Source organism: Pseudomicrostroma glucosiphilum (assembly GCF_003144135.1).
Source record: "Pseudomicrostroma glucosiphilum strain MCA 4718 unplaced genomic scaffold BCV69scaffold_11, whole genome shotgun sequence".
NCBI classification, from domain to species: Eukaryota; Fungi; Basidiomycota; class Exobasidiomycetes; order Microstromatales; family Microstromataceae; genus Microstroma; species Microstroma glucosiphilum.
This window is the reverse complement of record NW_020289923.1, coordinates 575,900-591,781: the sequence shown is the minus strand read 5'-3', so window position 1 is coordinate 591,781 and position 15,882 is coordinate 575,900. Positions and strand designations below refer to the sequence as shown.

At 57.1% G+C, this 15,882-nt stretch overlaps 6 protein-coding genes across 6 annotated transcripts; 3 read left to right on the top strand and 3 right to left on the bottom strand.

Annotated features, from left to right (window-relative positions):
- The first annotated feature begins 3,812 nt into the window (after positions 1-3,812).
- On the top strand, positions 3,813-4,602 carry BCV69DRAFT_43379 (hypothetical protein). Its single transcript, XM_025495273.1, has one exon. The coding sequence runs from the start codon at positions 3,984-3,986 to the stop codon at positions 4,485-4,487; it is 504 nt and encodes a 167-aa protein (XP_025346729.1). The 5' UTR covers positions 3,813-3,983; the 3' UTR covers positions 4,488-4,602.
- A 1,284-nt stretch (positions 4,603-5,886) lies between these two features.
- BCV69DRAFT_288023 (t-SNARE) lies at positions 5,887-7,958 on the bottom strand (the record flags this gene model as incomplete). The annotated part of the gene is made up of 6 exons (XM_025493601.1): positions 5,887-5,928; positions 6,086-6,322; positions 6,409-6,710; positions 6,857-6,938; positions 7,026-7,491; positions 7,876-7,958. The coding sequence occupies 6 exons, from the start codon at positions 7,956-7,958 to the stop codon at positions 5,887-5,889; spliced, it is 1,212 nt and encodes a 403-aa protein (XP_025346728.1).
- Positions 7,959-8,213: 255 nt separating this feature from the next.
- On the top strand, positions 8,214-8,484 carry BCV69DRAFT_237307 (hypothetical protein; the record flags this gene model as incomplete). Its single annotated transcript, XM_025489940.1, has 2 exons — positions 8,214-8,298; positions 8,396-8,484. Coding segments are annotated over 2 exons (174 nt in total), but the record flags the coding sequence as incomplete, so codon positions are not given.
- A 229-nt stretch (positions 8,485-8,713) lies between these two features.
- Positions 8,714-9,562, bottom strand: BCV69DRAFT_284196 (APG12-domain-containing protein). The gene is made up of 3 exons (XM_025492962.1): positions 9,138-9,562; positions 8,990-9,052; positions 8,714-8,911 (listed from the first exon to the last, which is right to left on the bottom strand). The coding sequence occupies exons 1-3, from the start codon at positions 9,507-9,509 to the stop codon at positions 8,852-8,854; spliced, it is 495 nt and encodes a 164-aa protein (XP_025346726.1). The 5' UTR covers positions 9,510-9,562; the 3' UTR covers positions 8,714-8,851.
- Positions 9,563-9,693: 131 nt separating this feature from the next.
- BCV69DRAFT_284194 (hypothetical protein) lies at positions 9,694-12,452 on the top strand. Its single transcript, XM_025492961.1, has 3 exons — positions 9,694-10,696; positions 10,771-11,808; positions 12,094-12,452. Exons 1-3 carry the CDS (start codon positions 9,802-9,804, stop codon positions 12,198-12,200), a joined length of 2,040 nt encoding a protein of 679 aa, XP_025346725.1. The 5' UTR covers positions 9,694-9,801; the 3' UTR covers positions 12,201-12,452.
- On the bottom strand, positions 12,100-14,922 carry BCV69DRAFT_43279 (Las1-domain-containing protein). The gene is made up of 2 exons (XM_025495272.1): positions 13,310-14,922; positions 12,100-12,502 (listed from the first exon to the last, which is right to left on the bottom strand). The coding sequence occupies exons 1-2, from the start codon at positions 14,855-14,857 to the stop codon at positions 12,380-12,382; spliced, it is 1,671 nt and encodes a 556-aa protein (XP_025346724.1). The 5' UTR covers positions 14,858-14,922; the 3' UTR covers positions 12,100-12,379.
- Between the last annotated feature and the right edge of the window lie 960 nt (positions 14,923-15,882).

The following is a 15,882-nucleotide window of genomic DNA, read 5'->3' as shown; positions in this document are numbered from 1 at the left end:
CAGATTCATGCTCGCTGGTGACGTCGTTGGAAGGCGTGATGGAGCTGTCGACGCCGAAAGACGCAGGGTCGGGCACCACGCCCTCCTGAACATCGGGACTCTCGCGGTTCTTTAGCTCATCTTCAGGCTGATTCTGCTCTTGATCTTGCTCCTTGATCTGCACCGGCACCTCCGCTCCAGGATGGAAGAGGAACATGGAAGAGGTATAACTCTTCTCCGAAGCCAGGCTCTGCCTATCGAGCGAGCCAATGACACTCGGAGCAGAAGCGAGCCTCTGTCTACTGCTCTGTGTGCTCCTCAGAGCGTCTCCAGCGCTAGCTATTCTCCTATCGTCCAGACCACCGCCAATTTGCTCGGCTAGACGACTAGAGCTGGCAGAAATGGTTGCGAGCGAAGCTGAGCCGCGCGACTGCCTGTGGTCATCAGGTCCGCCGGCAGAGAAGCGCCGACCAGTAAAGTCAAAGGCTTGACTGCCGGGTGTGCGTTTCCGAGACAGCCAGCGTGGGGAGGGCGTGACGCTGGTGGAAAGGGTACGTGCCGCTGCAAGACTATCTCTCGAGCTCATCTTGTGGCCATCTTCGAAGAGGGCGAGCTGAGCCAGGCTGGGAGAATGTGTTTGAGCGGACGCAACAGGCGAGAGGAGCTGCAGAGCTCGCTCGAAGTCTTCCAAGCCACTACTGTCTGACGATTGGCTCGAGGCAGGCGCATTCTCTGAGACTGCTTCCTTGTCCTCAGCCTTTCTTGGACTAGGAGCCAAACGAAGTCCATTGGGATTGTGCGAGCGGGAAACAGTCTGATCTAGGGGCTGGGTTGCCACATTTGCTGCTGACACCGTTTCCGAAGCCAGATTGCCAAGCTGGGGTGCTGTTCCTTGAAATGCTCCAATATCATCGAGTGCAATTGGGCTCAGTAGCTTCAGCTTTGATTCCGCAGCGCTCAAAGAAGCTGGGTCCTGCGGCTGGGCAGGTTCGTCCTGAATGATGCCGAGACCTTCAACAGTGATGCCTTCGTTATTGAAGACAGGAGCAGGCGCCTTCTCTGCCCACAATTCCATGACCTCCTTGACATCGTCCTCAAGCGGATCTCCCTCACTAGTTGCCGTCGTCTCGTCCTCACCCTGCACCGAATCCTCAACAACGCATTCCTGGATGAAGTCGGACCGTCGCTTGAGAAGATCGGGACTGCTCTGCGTAGCAACAATCCACTGACTGACCGAGCCGCTTCCGCTTGACAGGCCGGGATGTGCCGGCATCTGCAATAGAGCGGCATCGACTCCGCCTAATTCTCCGCTCTCGTAGGAAGTGAGAATCTTCTGAGAAAGTCCGATGGTGGTGGGAGGATGAGGTGCATCTTGTAGTGATCGCCACATGGACTCGTCCGAGTCAGTGATGATCTCGAATGTCATCCGTCGAGTGTGTGGAGCCGGTGGCAGACTTCGGGTGGGGTCTGCCTCTTCAGTGCGCCTCCGCATTCGAGCGACGGTTCCTTCGACAGATGAGCTACCCCTGGTGTCTTCATCCTCCGTAGACGTCTTCTCGGACGTATCTTCGTCCATCAGAGCAGAGTAGCCGTGGTAGCTCGGAGCTTGCGAGACTGTATTCGGCACATCTGGTACTTCGCTGTCTTGCTGTGTAGATGGTGAAGCATCTTTTTCCATTGCTCCTTCCTCTGCAATATCTTGCATCACGGGAGTAGAGGAGCGAGCTGGGGCTACGGTCGCGTCACTGCTAGTGCGTCGAAGAGCCAATCTCTGTGTCGAGCTCGATGACGCTTGAAGATTCGCGGCGGGGGTATCTTGTTGCAGTCGTTGACTAGTGGAAGATAGCTGCCGCTGATGTGTGATTTCTGGCGCGGACGGATTCTGAGAAGGCGCATCTGTGGCCTCGCTTTCGAAGCGCTGACTTTCGTCCCGCTGACCGTCGATGATGGAAGGGGTAGAGACATCAGCTGCTGTAATGCTGATATCGTGGCTGTCCAGCAGCTTCGACAGTTGCAGGCTTCTCTGCCGTCGAGACGATGCGGCGCTAGGCGCGACCGGCTGCTGCTGTTCGACAGTCTCGCCGGCCCAGCTAGCCCACCATTGAGCTCGATGCTTGTCGACGGTCCACTCTACTCTTCCTACAATCGGCAATGCGGCAGCCAAGCGTGAAGAGGTGGTGGTGGTAGCAAAGCTGGCCTCGGGGTCATTCGAGAAAGGCAGGGGAGAGCCTGCTCGCCAGCTGTTACTGCCACCTGTCACTCTTCTCGCTCCTTCCGATACGTTGCGCAGCCTACTGCTGGACCCTCGCAAGTCTGGAGAGTGTTGACTGCCCGCTACAACGCCTTCGGGACTGCGAGAATCCGGGAACCTCGAAGGGCTTGCATCTCTGTCTCGACTAGCCACATATCTCATAAAAGGCGAGTGAGGGGTTGTTATCCTGCCGTTTGGTCCGCTGTTTGTGTCCTCCTCGTCTTCCAAAAAGTAGCGCGACCAGAGTACTTCCCAAGTCCCTTCACCGATGCGTGGTCCCAAATTTCCGTCCCCATCCTCGCAAAGATAGATGGACAGACCGCCAATTGAAGGTAGACCATATTCACGTGAGATGGCGTAGAGCTGCCCGTTGAGCGTAGGGTACAGAGGAAGCAATGCGCCTCTCCGCAGATTGGAGTAGGAAGACGAAGCGGCAGCGCTCCGAGCGTTAGGTCGATCGGCAGGGAAGCTGGAAGTCAAAAGTATCAAGAGGAGCGGGTCAGTGAGGTTGTACAACATTGGTGGTACCACGATTCTGTATCTGTAGAGGCGTACTCACTCTTCAGGTGGAACCACTGTCAAGAAGTGTCTCGAGGAAGCTGGCCCTCGCCCGCCTTGTCTGCTCTGCCCAGAGACGTTTCGACTATATCCTCCTTCTGCAGACCTGCCCAATGGCACAGATACGCTGGGTAGATCGGAAGTCTTGCGTGACCAACTAGCTTTGGAAGCCTGTCTTTGATCGGCCTGTATGCTAGGTCTCCTTGGGTCAAGCTGTTGCCTGCGCAAGCGACCTTGCTGAGAAAAGGAGGGTGATCCGCCAGACATGAGCGGGGAGAGACTGCTCGAGGCGAAAGCGCCATCTGGGTGGAGATGATGAGAGCGTTGCTCCTCGTCTTGATATCCCAAAGTGCTCGTGGTGGCCAGTGGACTCGCGCCGGCGGACGAGTCCATTGCCTTGAATCTCGCCGAGAGGGCTGCTACTCCTGGTCCGGAGCTGGAGGGAGAGGCGCGCTTTTCCCTCTGCGAATGAATCTCTTGATAGGGAGAAGCTTGCATCTGCTGAGAATCGACATTGGTGCTAGGGGAGACGGGAAAGTCTTCTGCCGGCAGGCCCATCCTGGAGGATGTGAGGGGTCTGGCTATGATCGGCATCCCATCCGCGGAACTGAGAGAGGCTCGAGAGAGAGAGAGGGTTCGAAGGGTATAGTGTTGGCTACGGAGGGCACAGAAGTCTCGAGGAAGTGCACGGGAAAGGTAACGAGCAATTGCAAGGGTGGTGATGAAGAGTGGAAAATGTGGACCAGATGCTATCACAAGGTTCTGGAGGTGTGTGCGTGTGCGTCTGTGTGCGTGCGTGCCGTGTCTTTTGCTAGCAAACGCCTCGGGTTCTCGGCACAGAGATGCGTCTGAGCGGAAGTGTTGGTTGCACGAAAGTCCGAGGTGGAGAGGGTGAAAAAAGACACGCTGCGGAGGAGGGACGTGATGGAGATGGTGAAGAATACGTAGAGGGTTGTTGTTGCTCAAAAGGAAAACAAGGAAGTGGAAGTGAGTGCCAAGGAAGAGAAGACGAGTATTGTGCCCGGCTGACTTCCATGGCATCGGCGGCGAGGGGGTTGGGAGCGAGTGGGCAGTCCAGTCCAGTCCCGAGACGGAGGCAGGAGGCAGCCCGGCGGCCCCGGTGTCATTGTCGCCCTCGGCTGGGCTGGGCTGAGTGCGTCTGCCTCGGGGGTCCAACACGTCCGCCCTCGCCTCGATGCCGAGGTGCAGCCACGCGCCCGGGTCTAACCCAGCGACGCGACTGGAGTGCACTGGGACATGGGGCGAGGAAAAGCAAATGCCTATGAAGATGAAGAAGAAGGACCCTGACCCGATGCTGGTAGACTGCCCACACTCTTGCCGTGCCCCCAAGTACACAGAGGTACACGTCGCAAGAGCAGAGGGCAGGCAGAAACAAGCAGCCCATGCAAGCGAGGCCCCGCCGATCTCAATTGGCGCCTCTCTCTCTCTCTTGCTCTGCCCCCATCCCTGTCTAGCTCCGCTCTCCGCCCCCCTATTTCCTTCGCGTCCAACACTTGCTCTGCTAGGCATCGACCGAGGTCACAATGGTGGGACAGTGCAGTGCAAACCCCTCGACAATCGACAATCGCCAATGGCAAATGGCTCGCTCAGCACACTCATCCTAGACAAAGAGCAAGAGCAAAACGAAGACGCGACCTTTTCGAGCAAGGACGTTCTTTCTTACCCACGAGTAGAGTAGCACTGGAAGACTGGAAGCCCCAGACGTCGTCGTCGTCTCGGCAAATGCCCGCCGGCTTGGCAGTGCTTCGCCTTGATTCGCGCCGTTTCCTCCTCACTTTGCAGAGGGAAGCACTCAATGCACACTCAAATGCAGGGCCTCAACCTACACGCGCGCGTGCGTGTGCGTGTGCTTGCGTGTGTGTGTGTGTGCATCTCTGACGCACAGCCAACGCAGGCATCTTTCAGCAGATGGAACCAGAGGGTCCTACCCTACCCTACACTTCCATCCTTCTTCGGAAAGATTCGACCGATGCCGCCGGCGCAACGGCGGATCGGTGGAGCGCAGCGTGCGTGGGTACATACCCGCCAAGATTTGAAAAAGGGGAAAAAGAGAAAGAAAAAGAGCAAGAAAAGGGCCCGATAGTGGCATTCATCCTTCCTTCCTACAGGGCTAATCAGATCAGCACTGAACAGCAGAACGAGAGTGAAGATGATACACACACGTACAAATACAAATGCAAATACAATCACGCGCATTCACACGCTCCCATGCTCGTCTGTTCGTATGCAGAGATTCACCGATGCATAGATGTACAGATTCACCGATGCACCAAGATTCGGTCTTGAATAGAATCAATCCCAGCATGCATGCAAGCAGGGTCTCGATTTCGATGCTCTCTCCTGATTGACGATACGCCCAGATGGTCATGACGCCCCGCTCCCGAACTCGCCCCCCGAACCCCACCCACGCTCACATCTCAACTCTCATCTCTCATCCCTCGGCAACCATCAATCGGCGCTCCGCGATCAGCAATCAGCGCTCAGCTCGGCTCTCCACGATCCGGCGGTTCATACCCGGTATCCGACGCCCGACGCTCGACGCTCAACGTCCGACCCTCGACGCTCGACGGTCGATTGGAAGCGAGGAAGCGAGGTAGCGATAGCGATAGCAAGAAGCAAGAAGCAAGAAGCAAGAAGCAAGAAGCAAGATGCAAGCAGCAAGCAGCAAGAAGCAAGAAGGAATGAAGGTAGCGTGGGAGCGTGGGAGAGCGTGGGAAAGAGTGTTTGGGTGCCAAGAAGGAAGGAAGGAAGGAAGGAAGGAAAAGAACGAGGGAGGGCGAAGACTGGGCGACAGTGCTGCTACTGCTGCTCCTGCTGCTACTGCTGCTCCTGCTGCTACTGCTGCTACTGCTGCTGCTTAGCGCGTCTCTGTGTATCTTCGAAATGTGACAAGTGAGATCGGATTGATTTTCTTGGCAGGCAGAAGGCAGGCAGAAAGGCAGAAAGGCAGAAAGGCAGAAAGGCAGAAAGGCAAAAAGGCCCCGCTTCGCTTGCTACGTTGCACAATACATGGCGTGGCGCGTGAGTCCCACAAGCCAGGCAGGCGAGCGGGCCGATCCCGACGCCGACGGGCCAGTCTATGAGACTAGGATGAACAGGAGGAAGAAGACGATGAGGACCTGCAAGGTAGGAAGGAGAAAAGGGAGCAGACAGGAGCAGAGCCGAGGATGCCGAGGTGGGAGAGAACGAGAGATACGGAGCGGTCAGCTTTTTGTCCCTCCCACTCTCCCCAGCTCTTCTCGCCTCACTGATCCTACCACCTGCCCCACTACTCACTCCAAAAATCTTAAACATCAACCACCTATTACTCGCTACGCTATTATAATACTTGAGCAGCTCCCTCTGTGCTCCAGACACATTGTCCGCCACGTCCATGATATTGTCGTCGATGCGCTGCACCGTCTCTCGCTGCTCGGCGACCATGTGTGCTAGCTGGGAGAAGATTTGGCCCAGCTCTGAAATGGTAGACTCGATGGATTCGATGGCCGTGGAGCGCTGCTGCATGTAGGCCGACTGTTGTGGGAGGGTAGGCAGCAAGAGGTCAGGTTTTGGCCACCGCTCCTACAATACTCTCCACGCTCCTAGCTGCGCCAACTTACATCGCCATTCTCTTGCAACTGCATCTGCATAAATTGATCCTGCTGCCCCCCGCCCATGTTCAGAGCCAGGAAGTCATCATTCCCACCACCTCCCGCTTCTCCCGACCCTTCCCCCGGCGGCAGGGCTTGATACCCTCCCGCCTTGGTCTTCCTCTTGGGGTCGTACCCATCATCCACATTCAGAGTGGAGCCACCAATTTGATCTCGAGCTGCTGCTGCTTGCGGTGGCCGTGTACGCCCAGGGTTGTATAGAGGTGAGTCTGGTCGAGATGAGGGAGCAGGTGGGAGACGGGAGCGAAGGACTGCGAGTGAGTGAGCGAGCGAGTGAGATGGATGGCGGACAAGTCGGGTAGACGAGGGAGGTAAGCTTCGATCGCTGCTGTTTGCAAGAGAGCGAAGAATGAAGAAGATTGAGGAGATTGGCAGCTGCGCCTTGCTCGATGCTCACCTGACTGCTCGCCTGGAGCCATACCAGATGAAGCTCCTCCGTAAGCGAACTGTTCTGAGCGATCCCTCGAGGCCTTCATGTTCTGGAGGTGTCATTGAGGGGCGATGTTCAGCATCTCAAAACTCTCTCAATCGCGGCTCTATCACACTCCCAAAGAACGCCGACTCACTTGTGTCCTGACCTCCAGTACATCCTGGAATGCCGTCGTGGCATTCGCTAGATTACTCTGCAACAGCGTCACCACATTCCCTCTGTGCTCCTCCGCCCTGTCCTTTCCTTTCTTGTTGTCCTTGCCCTGCCCTGCCTTGCCACTTTTGGAGTGAGCCTGCAGATCGGCCAATTGCCGATTGATAGCTGCCAAGTCATGCTTGATGATATAGGTCAGCTCCGAAATCTCCACTGGACGATCATCGAACAAGCTCTTCTTCTTTGCCAGCTCCGCCAGCCGTCCCAGCTTGACCGTGGTATCGGAGATGTCTTTTCCGATGGCTGCTGCTCGCTTTGCAAATTCTCCCTTGGTGGCTGGCGGGGGGCGGGTCTTGGGAGCAGAGGTGGATGCGCCCCCGCTGTTGGTGGATTGGGAGGCGAGGTGGTGTGAGAGATAGGAGCGGAATTCAGAGGTACGGTCCTTGATGCTGGAGGAGGAAGAGGCGGAGGCGTTGATCGCCGAGGAGGTAGAGGCTGGACTGCTGTAGTACGACATGATTGGAAATGCCGTCACAGCCAGAGAGTGACAAGGGAGGATGGTAGACTGGCAAGCGCCTCGAGGTGATGTTGAGGCATTCCTCAGTCGCAACTCCACTGTGTTTCCCCCGCCGAGGCGGACTGGCGGGGAGTCGAGGCACAGCGCAGCGCAATCTGCCCAGGCAGCGATTTTGACGGAAGACGACGCTTTCCGAAGGTCAATCATTCCGATCACCTCACCTCACTTCAATCCCCCCATCCATCGTCCCTTATCCGACAGTGCCACAACACCATGTCGCTCTTCACAACCAGGACAGCAAGAGCTACCAGCTCACTCGCAAGACAGTCTTTCGCTTCCGCCAGCACGAGCAGCAGCAGCGGCAGCGGCAGCAGTAGTAGCAGTAGCGCTATCCGTCATGCCTCTTCTTTCGCTTCAAGCTCCTCTTCCTCTGCCTCCTCTCTCCTCATCCCCGTCACTTCCTCCTATTCGCTGCGCATCTCTTTTGCTCTACCTCGTCTCCCCAACTTCTTCGAGAGACCATCGTATCCCTCGCCCGCACTAGCACTCGCAGCCGAAGTAGGATCGTCTTCCTCTTCCTCTCTTTCAAAGCAAGCAGAAGAGGAGCAACAGCAGGATGGTCAAGAGGAGACAGATCCGCTGAAGTGGGATGGATTCTTGAATGCCGTGCCGAAGAAGAAGGTCAGCCATTCGAGGAAGAGGATGAGGGCTGCCAACAAGGGACTCAAGGATCGTGTAGGTGAGTCCTTGTCCTTCAGTCTCTGCTCTACTGTGAAGAAAGCACACTCACACTCACCTTCTCTCTCCCCTTGCTCATTCCCCCTTGCCAACGCTAGACTTCGTGCACTGCCAAGCATGTGGTAATCCTAAGCTGGCTCACCACATCTGCGCTTCGTGCTTTGGGGACATTGCACGGCGTCAAAAGGAGGAGATCAGACAGAGGGCCACGGCTGCTGGGCCTATGTGAGCGTGGACGGGAATGCTAACCAGCCTGGTGGTGGAAGGTGGGCAGGTGTGGTTTCATGAGATTGGGAATTGGAGGTTCGGAGCGTACGTGGGCCAGTGGGGTCATTGGGAAGTGAACCCTTCAGGCAGTGCGGTTGTCCTTCTCTTCTTCCTCTATGTGAGCGCAATGATAGCCACCCGTTTATCTCTCTGTGTCATCTAATGTGGTATTGATTGATGTTACAAGCCGAGCGCTCTCGTCAGCAGGAAAGGATAGGTACGGGTACAAGTACAGGCGGCCGATGGAGCAGCAGCAGCGGGGAGGAGTCATTCGGCCCACTTTAGCCTTAGCCAAAGGCAGGGGTGGTAGAGTAGTTGACTATCAGGTGTCCATCTGTGCCAAAGCACTGTCAATGTCAGAGAAACGTGTAAGAGAGGGGACGGTGTCAATGAAAGCTACGTGGGCATAAGGGCTCCGTACTCACCCGGAAGAGGTTGCCGACTGTATCGTCCAAGGAAGGAGCAAAGGAATTGTTGATGTACAGGAACTGGGAGAGACCAAGTCAAAGATCGCAAACCCTTATCAGCCCCTCGTTCAAACCTTCACCCATCGCCTCACCGCCAACAACTCACCAGCGTTCCTCCACCTCCCGTCTTCTCCCCCAATTGATTCCTCAAGAACACCACCACCGCATGAAATTTATTGAAGGCTGTAATCCTAAAACTGTTATTCTTCATGATGGGCGCAGCTCCAATCGCCTTGAACTTGACGAGGACTTTAGAAGTGTCACGTTGAGTGTAAAGGGAGAGGGCGGGGAGGGAGGTTGGGGGGATGAGTTGTTGTTGTTGTTGCTGCTGCTGCTGTTGCTGGTTGGAGGGGGAGGAAGAGGAGTGGTCGTGCGAGGAGGGAGAAGGGGTGGTCGTAATGGGCAGAGACGGCGTGGATGGTGTCAGGAGCGAGGGTGTGCCTTTTCCTCCTGCGCTGGGGGCTGCGGCGTCTGCCATGATCTACTCGAAGGGCGAGTCAGCGGTGGTCAATGGTGGATGGTAGGATCCCTTGAGGGGAGGCGCAGTGAGTTCATGCTTTGTCTGCCTGGCTCGACCGCGGATGTCGGACGTCGGAAGCGGAGAGACGGAAGAGTGTGAATTGCAGGTGTTGCTCTCCACTCCTCCTCCTCCTCCTCCTCCTCCCATCCTCACCACTTCACCTCTTCATATCTCTCCTCTAGCAGACACATTGGCAGATTCAGATGCTCCCAGAAGTATCGCTGCTGCTGCCGTCGCCTCGACTGATCCCATGACGCGGCCTCGCCTGCTGGCCCTCTACCCCTTCACTCTCCTCCTGATTCTTCTGACACGGTGTGCGGCCTCCTCCCCACTAAACCTCAACGACGACTTCACCGAATCCCTACATCTGCGGCCTCTTCCCCTCGGTCGAGTCCAGTCTACCTTCACCTTCACCCTCTCCTCCCAAGTAGATCCCTTCTCGCCGGAATCGGAGGATGGCGTCTCCTTCCACCTCCTCCCGCCTTCCCTCCTCACTCTACTGCACTTCTCACCTCTGCATGTCAAGGAGCTCCACCTCGCCTTCAACAAGGGAAGATGGAATCATGCAAGGTGGGGGATGCCCACTTTCCTTGAGCAGGGGCACGAGTGGGGAAGTAGAGCCGTTGCAAGTGGAGTCGAGGCATGGGTGAGATATACTGCTCCTCCCACATGGGCAGCAAGCGCTGCGCTCAATGCCTCGACCGTGGAGTCACGGAGAGCCCGACAAGTACAAGATGGTAAAGATACCTTCCACGATCTCCTGGCTTCCCTCGCAGGCCACTTCTGCTCTACACTATCTGCCTCGGGATCAAAAGAAGCCATCACCTCGCCCCTGAGTCTCTCCCGATCCCTCTACGACTCTAGTCGCGGTAGAGGAAACGGAGACAGCAGAAATGACGACCTGCTCTACACGCTCTCCATCCCTGAGACACCCTGCACCGAAGTCCTCTACAGAATGTTGACGCTGCTCCCCTGTCGTGCGAATGCAGGTCTGGCATCGCTGCTTGCACCGCACAAATGGTTGGAACAGGAGTGGCATGGAGTAGAGTTGGTGGTCAGGAGGACTGGCGTGGGTCAGAGGGGGTGGGAGGTGGAGATGAGGGTGGGAAGTGTCTGGAATGGTGTGGTTCAGAATGGCAAGAGAGGTGAGTAGAATATGGGGTGTAGCCGCAGGGAATAGACGCAAGAGCTGACCGCAAGACTCTTCTCTTCCTGCTAGACTTTTCCATGAACGCCATGTTCGGCAGGCCACTGGCGACGGCTTGTCCACTGGCAAAGGAGAGCTTTGTTAGTCTCTTGGCGCCTCCGAAAGAGGATGTTTCGCTTCAAGAAGGACTATCGCCGACGTACGAAGTGCAACCTGCTCTCTTGGCGCACGCCAATGACGCCGATGAAGATGTGCAAGACGAGGAGGACGAAGATGATGGCAGCATACCGCCACCTGCTCTCTCCGACTCTTCTCTCGGCATAGCAAATGCTCTGAGTCGTGAGGGCTCTCTGCGCTATCTCACCACATCTGCCGCCCTCCCCGCATACGTTCACCCACCACAGGGCGGCCGCGCCTCTGGGCTGGACGTCTCCCTCAGCTGGCCCGACGAAGGTTACTACAACTACTCTTCCTCCCCAGCAGTGCAAGATCACACTCTGCACGTCTCTCGGTCGTACGTCTCTTCCTCTCTCACTCACTCTACCTTCTCACTACGGATACGCAACGATCGACCTGACACCTCACGGCGGGTGGTATATCGCGAGACGCTCCCATGGTGGCTACTCCCCTCGCTCCCCTCTGCGCAGCTAAGTATTGTACCCCTACCCCTCGCCTCGGATCCTGCAAGTCCCTTCATCAGATTCGAAAGCGACTTTACCTCGCCCTCCAAATCCCTCCTGCACCTGCACTTTACGCCCTCTATCCCGCGCGTGAGGGCAGGAGTGTTGGAAATGGAGTTACGCATCCCAGCAGGGAGTGAGTTGAGTTGGGAGATGAGCGTAGGGAGAGAGGTTATCAGGTATGAGGAACACAACCCTGATGCGCATAGGGGGTTGGAGACGGGAGCGGGCACGGCTTGGGAAGTGGTGGATGATGAGGACGACAATGAGAAGGAGATGGAGGATCGTGTGGAGGGGGAAAAGAGTGGAGAGCGAGGGGAGACTTTCAAGAGGAGAAGGGTAAGGTTGACAGAAGGAGGACAGAGGAGCATCTTCAAGACTGAAGTGGGACTAGTAGAGCTGGCCGTACCCGATTTCAGCATGCCGTACAGTGAGTGGTAGCAGCACCGGCCCTCGCGACATGACTCAGACCTTTGAGCAGACGCAGTACTGACTGTTCTTTGTCCTTTCTCCTCGTTGCCTTGCCGTACTTCTCAGACGTCATGTAAGTCTCACCTCCCTCTTCCGATCTCCGCCATTCCTCCCTCGCCAAAAACTGATCGGGTCTCCCCTCTCCCCCCCTCTCCCCCCCTCTCCCTCCTCCCTTGCCTTCATCCTCCCCTGTCCACTCCCCAACACAGCATCTTCACCTCGACCCTCCTAGCCCTCTTTGCAGGCTCCGCCGTCAACCTCCTCACGAGGAGCTTTAGAGACGTACCTGTACCCCCTGCGACGGCGGTGGGGATGGCGGCGTCCTTTGCGAAGAGGAAGAAGAAGATGTAGAGGTGGAGAGGTAATGATCACAAAAGGATTGAAGTTTGTAGATGCGATGACTCGCGGGAGGTGTGAAATGCAATCGATTCACATCGACAAGGACGAAATTGCCCCGTGCGGAGTGCATCGCTGTAGACTACACTTTATTAAGAACGTCCATCGTCCTTCCTTCCTCGGGAAGCAAAAGATCATAGCGCCATCTCCTCCCTTGTCCCTCCTGTCCCTACTCTTGTTCCTCCTCCAGTCAACAGGCCATGGAAATCCGGAACGACTGCTCTTCCCTCCTTCTCTCTTTGTCCCTCCTCTCCTTCCTCTCCCTCTCTCACTCCCTTCCTAAGACGGATCATTCCAATGGGTGTAGCGCGCCATTCCTCCTCCAAGGGGAAGAGAGACCAGCCTTTGGGCAGGGGAAGGGGAAGGGGAGGGGCGTGCGCAGCGGGCGCAGCAGACCTAGCGCTTGGGGAAGCTGATGGTGGAACAGCTGAAGCTGGAGGAGTGGTCGTGGTGGCAGGAGACCTAGACCTAGGCGGCGAGTCGTCTTCCTCCCGAGGCGGCGGGAGAGACTTGGTCGCACTTGGTGGAGGCAGAGTAGAGGTCACGGGGGCTGCTGTGGCAGAGGCTGTGGTGGAGGAGGAAGAGGAGGAGGCGAGGACTTGGCGCCAGCGTCGCTCCATTTCATCCATGAGCGACTCATCACCAACGCTGCCTCCATCTACTGCGCCCACACTTGTCCTCGGATCGACATCGATTGTTGTGGCATCTCCAGTCGGGACTTCAGACGGAGGTGCCGGTAGTGCACCCGAGTCCATTTCCTCAAACCCTTTCATCAGGGGAAAGGAGTCTTCTTCACCTGACCCTTGCGTGGGGAGGCGCCGTTTCTTCCTTGCTCCCTCTGCCCCACCAGTGACTTCGCTCTCCCCCTTCCCCTGCTCCTCAGGCAGTGAACTGACCGGGGGCAGCAGCTCCATGAGGGTCTGCAGCCTTCCACGCGTCGCCAGATCCAGCCTGGCAGTCACATCACGCAGTAGTGCCGCCAAGCTCGCCTGCTCCTGTGCTTGAGATTGGGAGGAGACTCCGCGCTGGAGGAGGAGCTTCTCGGCGAGGGAGAGGAGGAAAACCTGCTTCTCCTTCTCCTTGTCTTGCTCGTGATCTTTCCCAGATCTTGATCGGAGGAGACGGGCGCAGATGCAGAGGCGGAGAGAGATGACTTCGTCGTTTGCCGATGCAGGAGGACCGGATGGAGGTGTGGCGGTAAAAGAGAGGGCGTCGAGGATGAATCTGATCCAGGCTAGCAGCGTAAGGCGGGAGGAAGTGTCCATTTGCGTGCCTGGAGACTCTGCGAGGTCGCCCTGCGCAGTGACTGAGGTGCCGAGAAGGAGCTCGATCATACTTTGCAGCCAGCTTTCGATGAAACTGAACTCGCCTGCGGGATCACCCTTGCCTAAGTGATTCAGGAGTCCGCTCCACGCCATGAGCAGCTCTTCCGGAAGACTGGGCAGTGCCTCACCGCCTTCTTCCTGACCTCTCGCCCTTTTTGCCCGCTTGTTCTTCGAAAGTGGTATCAGACCGACTCCTTCTGTTGAGGAGAGCAGCACCCTGATGAGACAATCAAGAGTCGGGTCTCCTGGTCGGACATTTCCACGTGACTCCTCGTCTTGCTCTGAGTCGCTCTCGTCTTCGTCCTCGTTCGCCCAACCGACCTGTCTGCGTGAACCAGATTGGTTCATACCTCGTGTGAGCGTTGTCGTGCGGTAACCCTCGCCCACATCTCTCCGGGCCGCTTGGACCCAGTTGTCTAGGTCTCGGTAGATGCCGTGCATCTCTGCTCGGCTCCTACCTCGAAGGGACTCGTCTCTCACCAGCAGTTTCGAGAGGCGCTTGTAGTTCCGTAAGATACCGTGCAATGTGGGGGTGTGGTTCCGCTGCAGCTTCTCGGCTGGCGTGAGGGAGCTGGACGCTACTTGTGAGGCTGAGGAAGGGAAGAGGAGGGTGCTGCCACTGCCTGACGGATGTTGAACTTGTGCACTAGCATCCTTGGGCTTCTCAGGCAATTGGAAGGCTCCTGTGAGGTCTGAAGTAGATCCCTGACTCCTTCTGTCGAGAGCTCTAACCCTCCGCCTCTCTGCGTCTCTCAGCGTGGGTAGCCAGTAAGCTCCCTCTATCCAAGCCAATGCGCTCCCCACGACTTCCCTGCAGATCTCTAAGCTGGGCAACTCCTCGTGCGTTCCCCTATGCCGGAACTCGACGAACCACTGTGGCAGACCGAGCTCGCGCTCTGCTATCGAGGCGATTGACCTAGCGAATGCGCCCTTTTGCAGTGAGTCGGCTAGAGTATTGACTAGGCGGATGAGGGAGAGGGTGAGCGTCTGGCGCACAGCAAGGGAGATGGCCGGAGGTGGGGTCAGAGGCCCAGCGTCGACAGCTGCATGACCTGTGAGCTGATGATCGAGTAGCAGAGAAGAGACGAGGGAAGAGGTGCATTCGATGGCTACCGGACAGCCACCCTTGGCGAGGTAGAGGGATTGCACGAGGTGCACGCCGTGAGCTCGCTGTGCATCGGCTTCGTAGTGCGGTACGGCGGCTGATGGGTAAAAGAGCGCATAGAGGTGAGACACCTCTGCCTGTCCGCCATGGGAGGCGAATGGATGACGGCGTGGCAGCCGCATCGTCGAGGCAGTCTAGGCTGTTGGTATCTGTGTATGCTGAAGGTGGTCGTGGTGGTGAGTCTCTGTTTCCGTCTGTCTGCCTTTGCAATTATTTTCCCGGACCGGCGGAGCGGAAGTGGGGAAGACTGAGAGGAGGAGGATGTGGGTCGGAGTGTGAATCTGGGCTGGACCGCGCGCATCTGCCAATCTGCCCTCCCCGCTTGGACGCCCGCCCCGGCCACTCGCACGCCCTGACCAGCGTAGGTGGATCGGTAGACGGGCGCCTGGACCATTGCTTCCTGTTCGCACGTCAGCCGCTCCTCCTCTTACTTACGCTGCTCCTCTCTTCCTCAAGCGGGCTCACATTCCATTGCCCAGACCACTCTACCTGATGCGCTGCTGCTGCGGACTCGAGTGCCAATAGTCATGGCAACAGCGTCACCGAGGTCACAACGCACCCGCACAGGCCCAGGCGGCGGCGGATCGAGTAATGGAGGTCAGCATCACTTCCCCTCCGAATCCTCCTACTCTTCTGCCGGCGCCGGGCCTGCTCCTGCCCGATCCGCTTCAGGGCATCATCAACAGTCTTCACCGATGAAACGGCAGAAGCAGCACGAGCATTCTTCCGGCCAACTTCATCACCATCATCATCATCATCAGACCCCTCACGACCGGCATTCGAATACATCCTCGGCTGACCCTTCTACCTCTGCCGGCCCGCCTTCCTCTTCGCATCGCTCCTCTCATTCGCCTCTAGACCCTCGCAACCTCACTATCATGTCTAGCGGACACTTCGCCCATCCCTCTCAAGGCGGCCAATACGCGCACACGGCAGCAGACTCGTCCTCTGTAATGCCTTATGCTGTAGGAGATTCGAGCTATGGCGAGTCCTACCTCATTGCCAATGGCGGAATGTACCACGACAACGACAGCGAAGATGGAGCAGAGGAGATGACAGCAGATGATGACGATGACGATGATCTTTCCACAAGTAGCGGCAGGCGGCATGGCAACTTGCTACAGCCAGAGCCGGAAGACTATGCGGT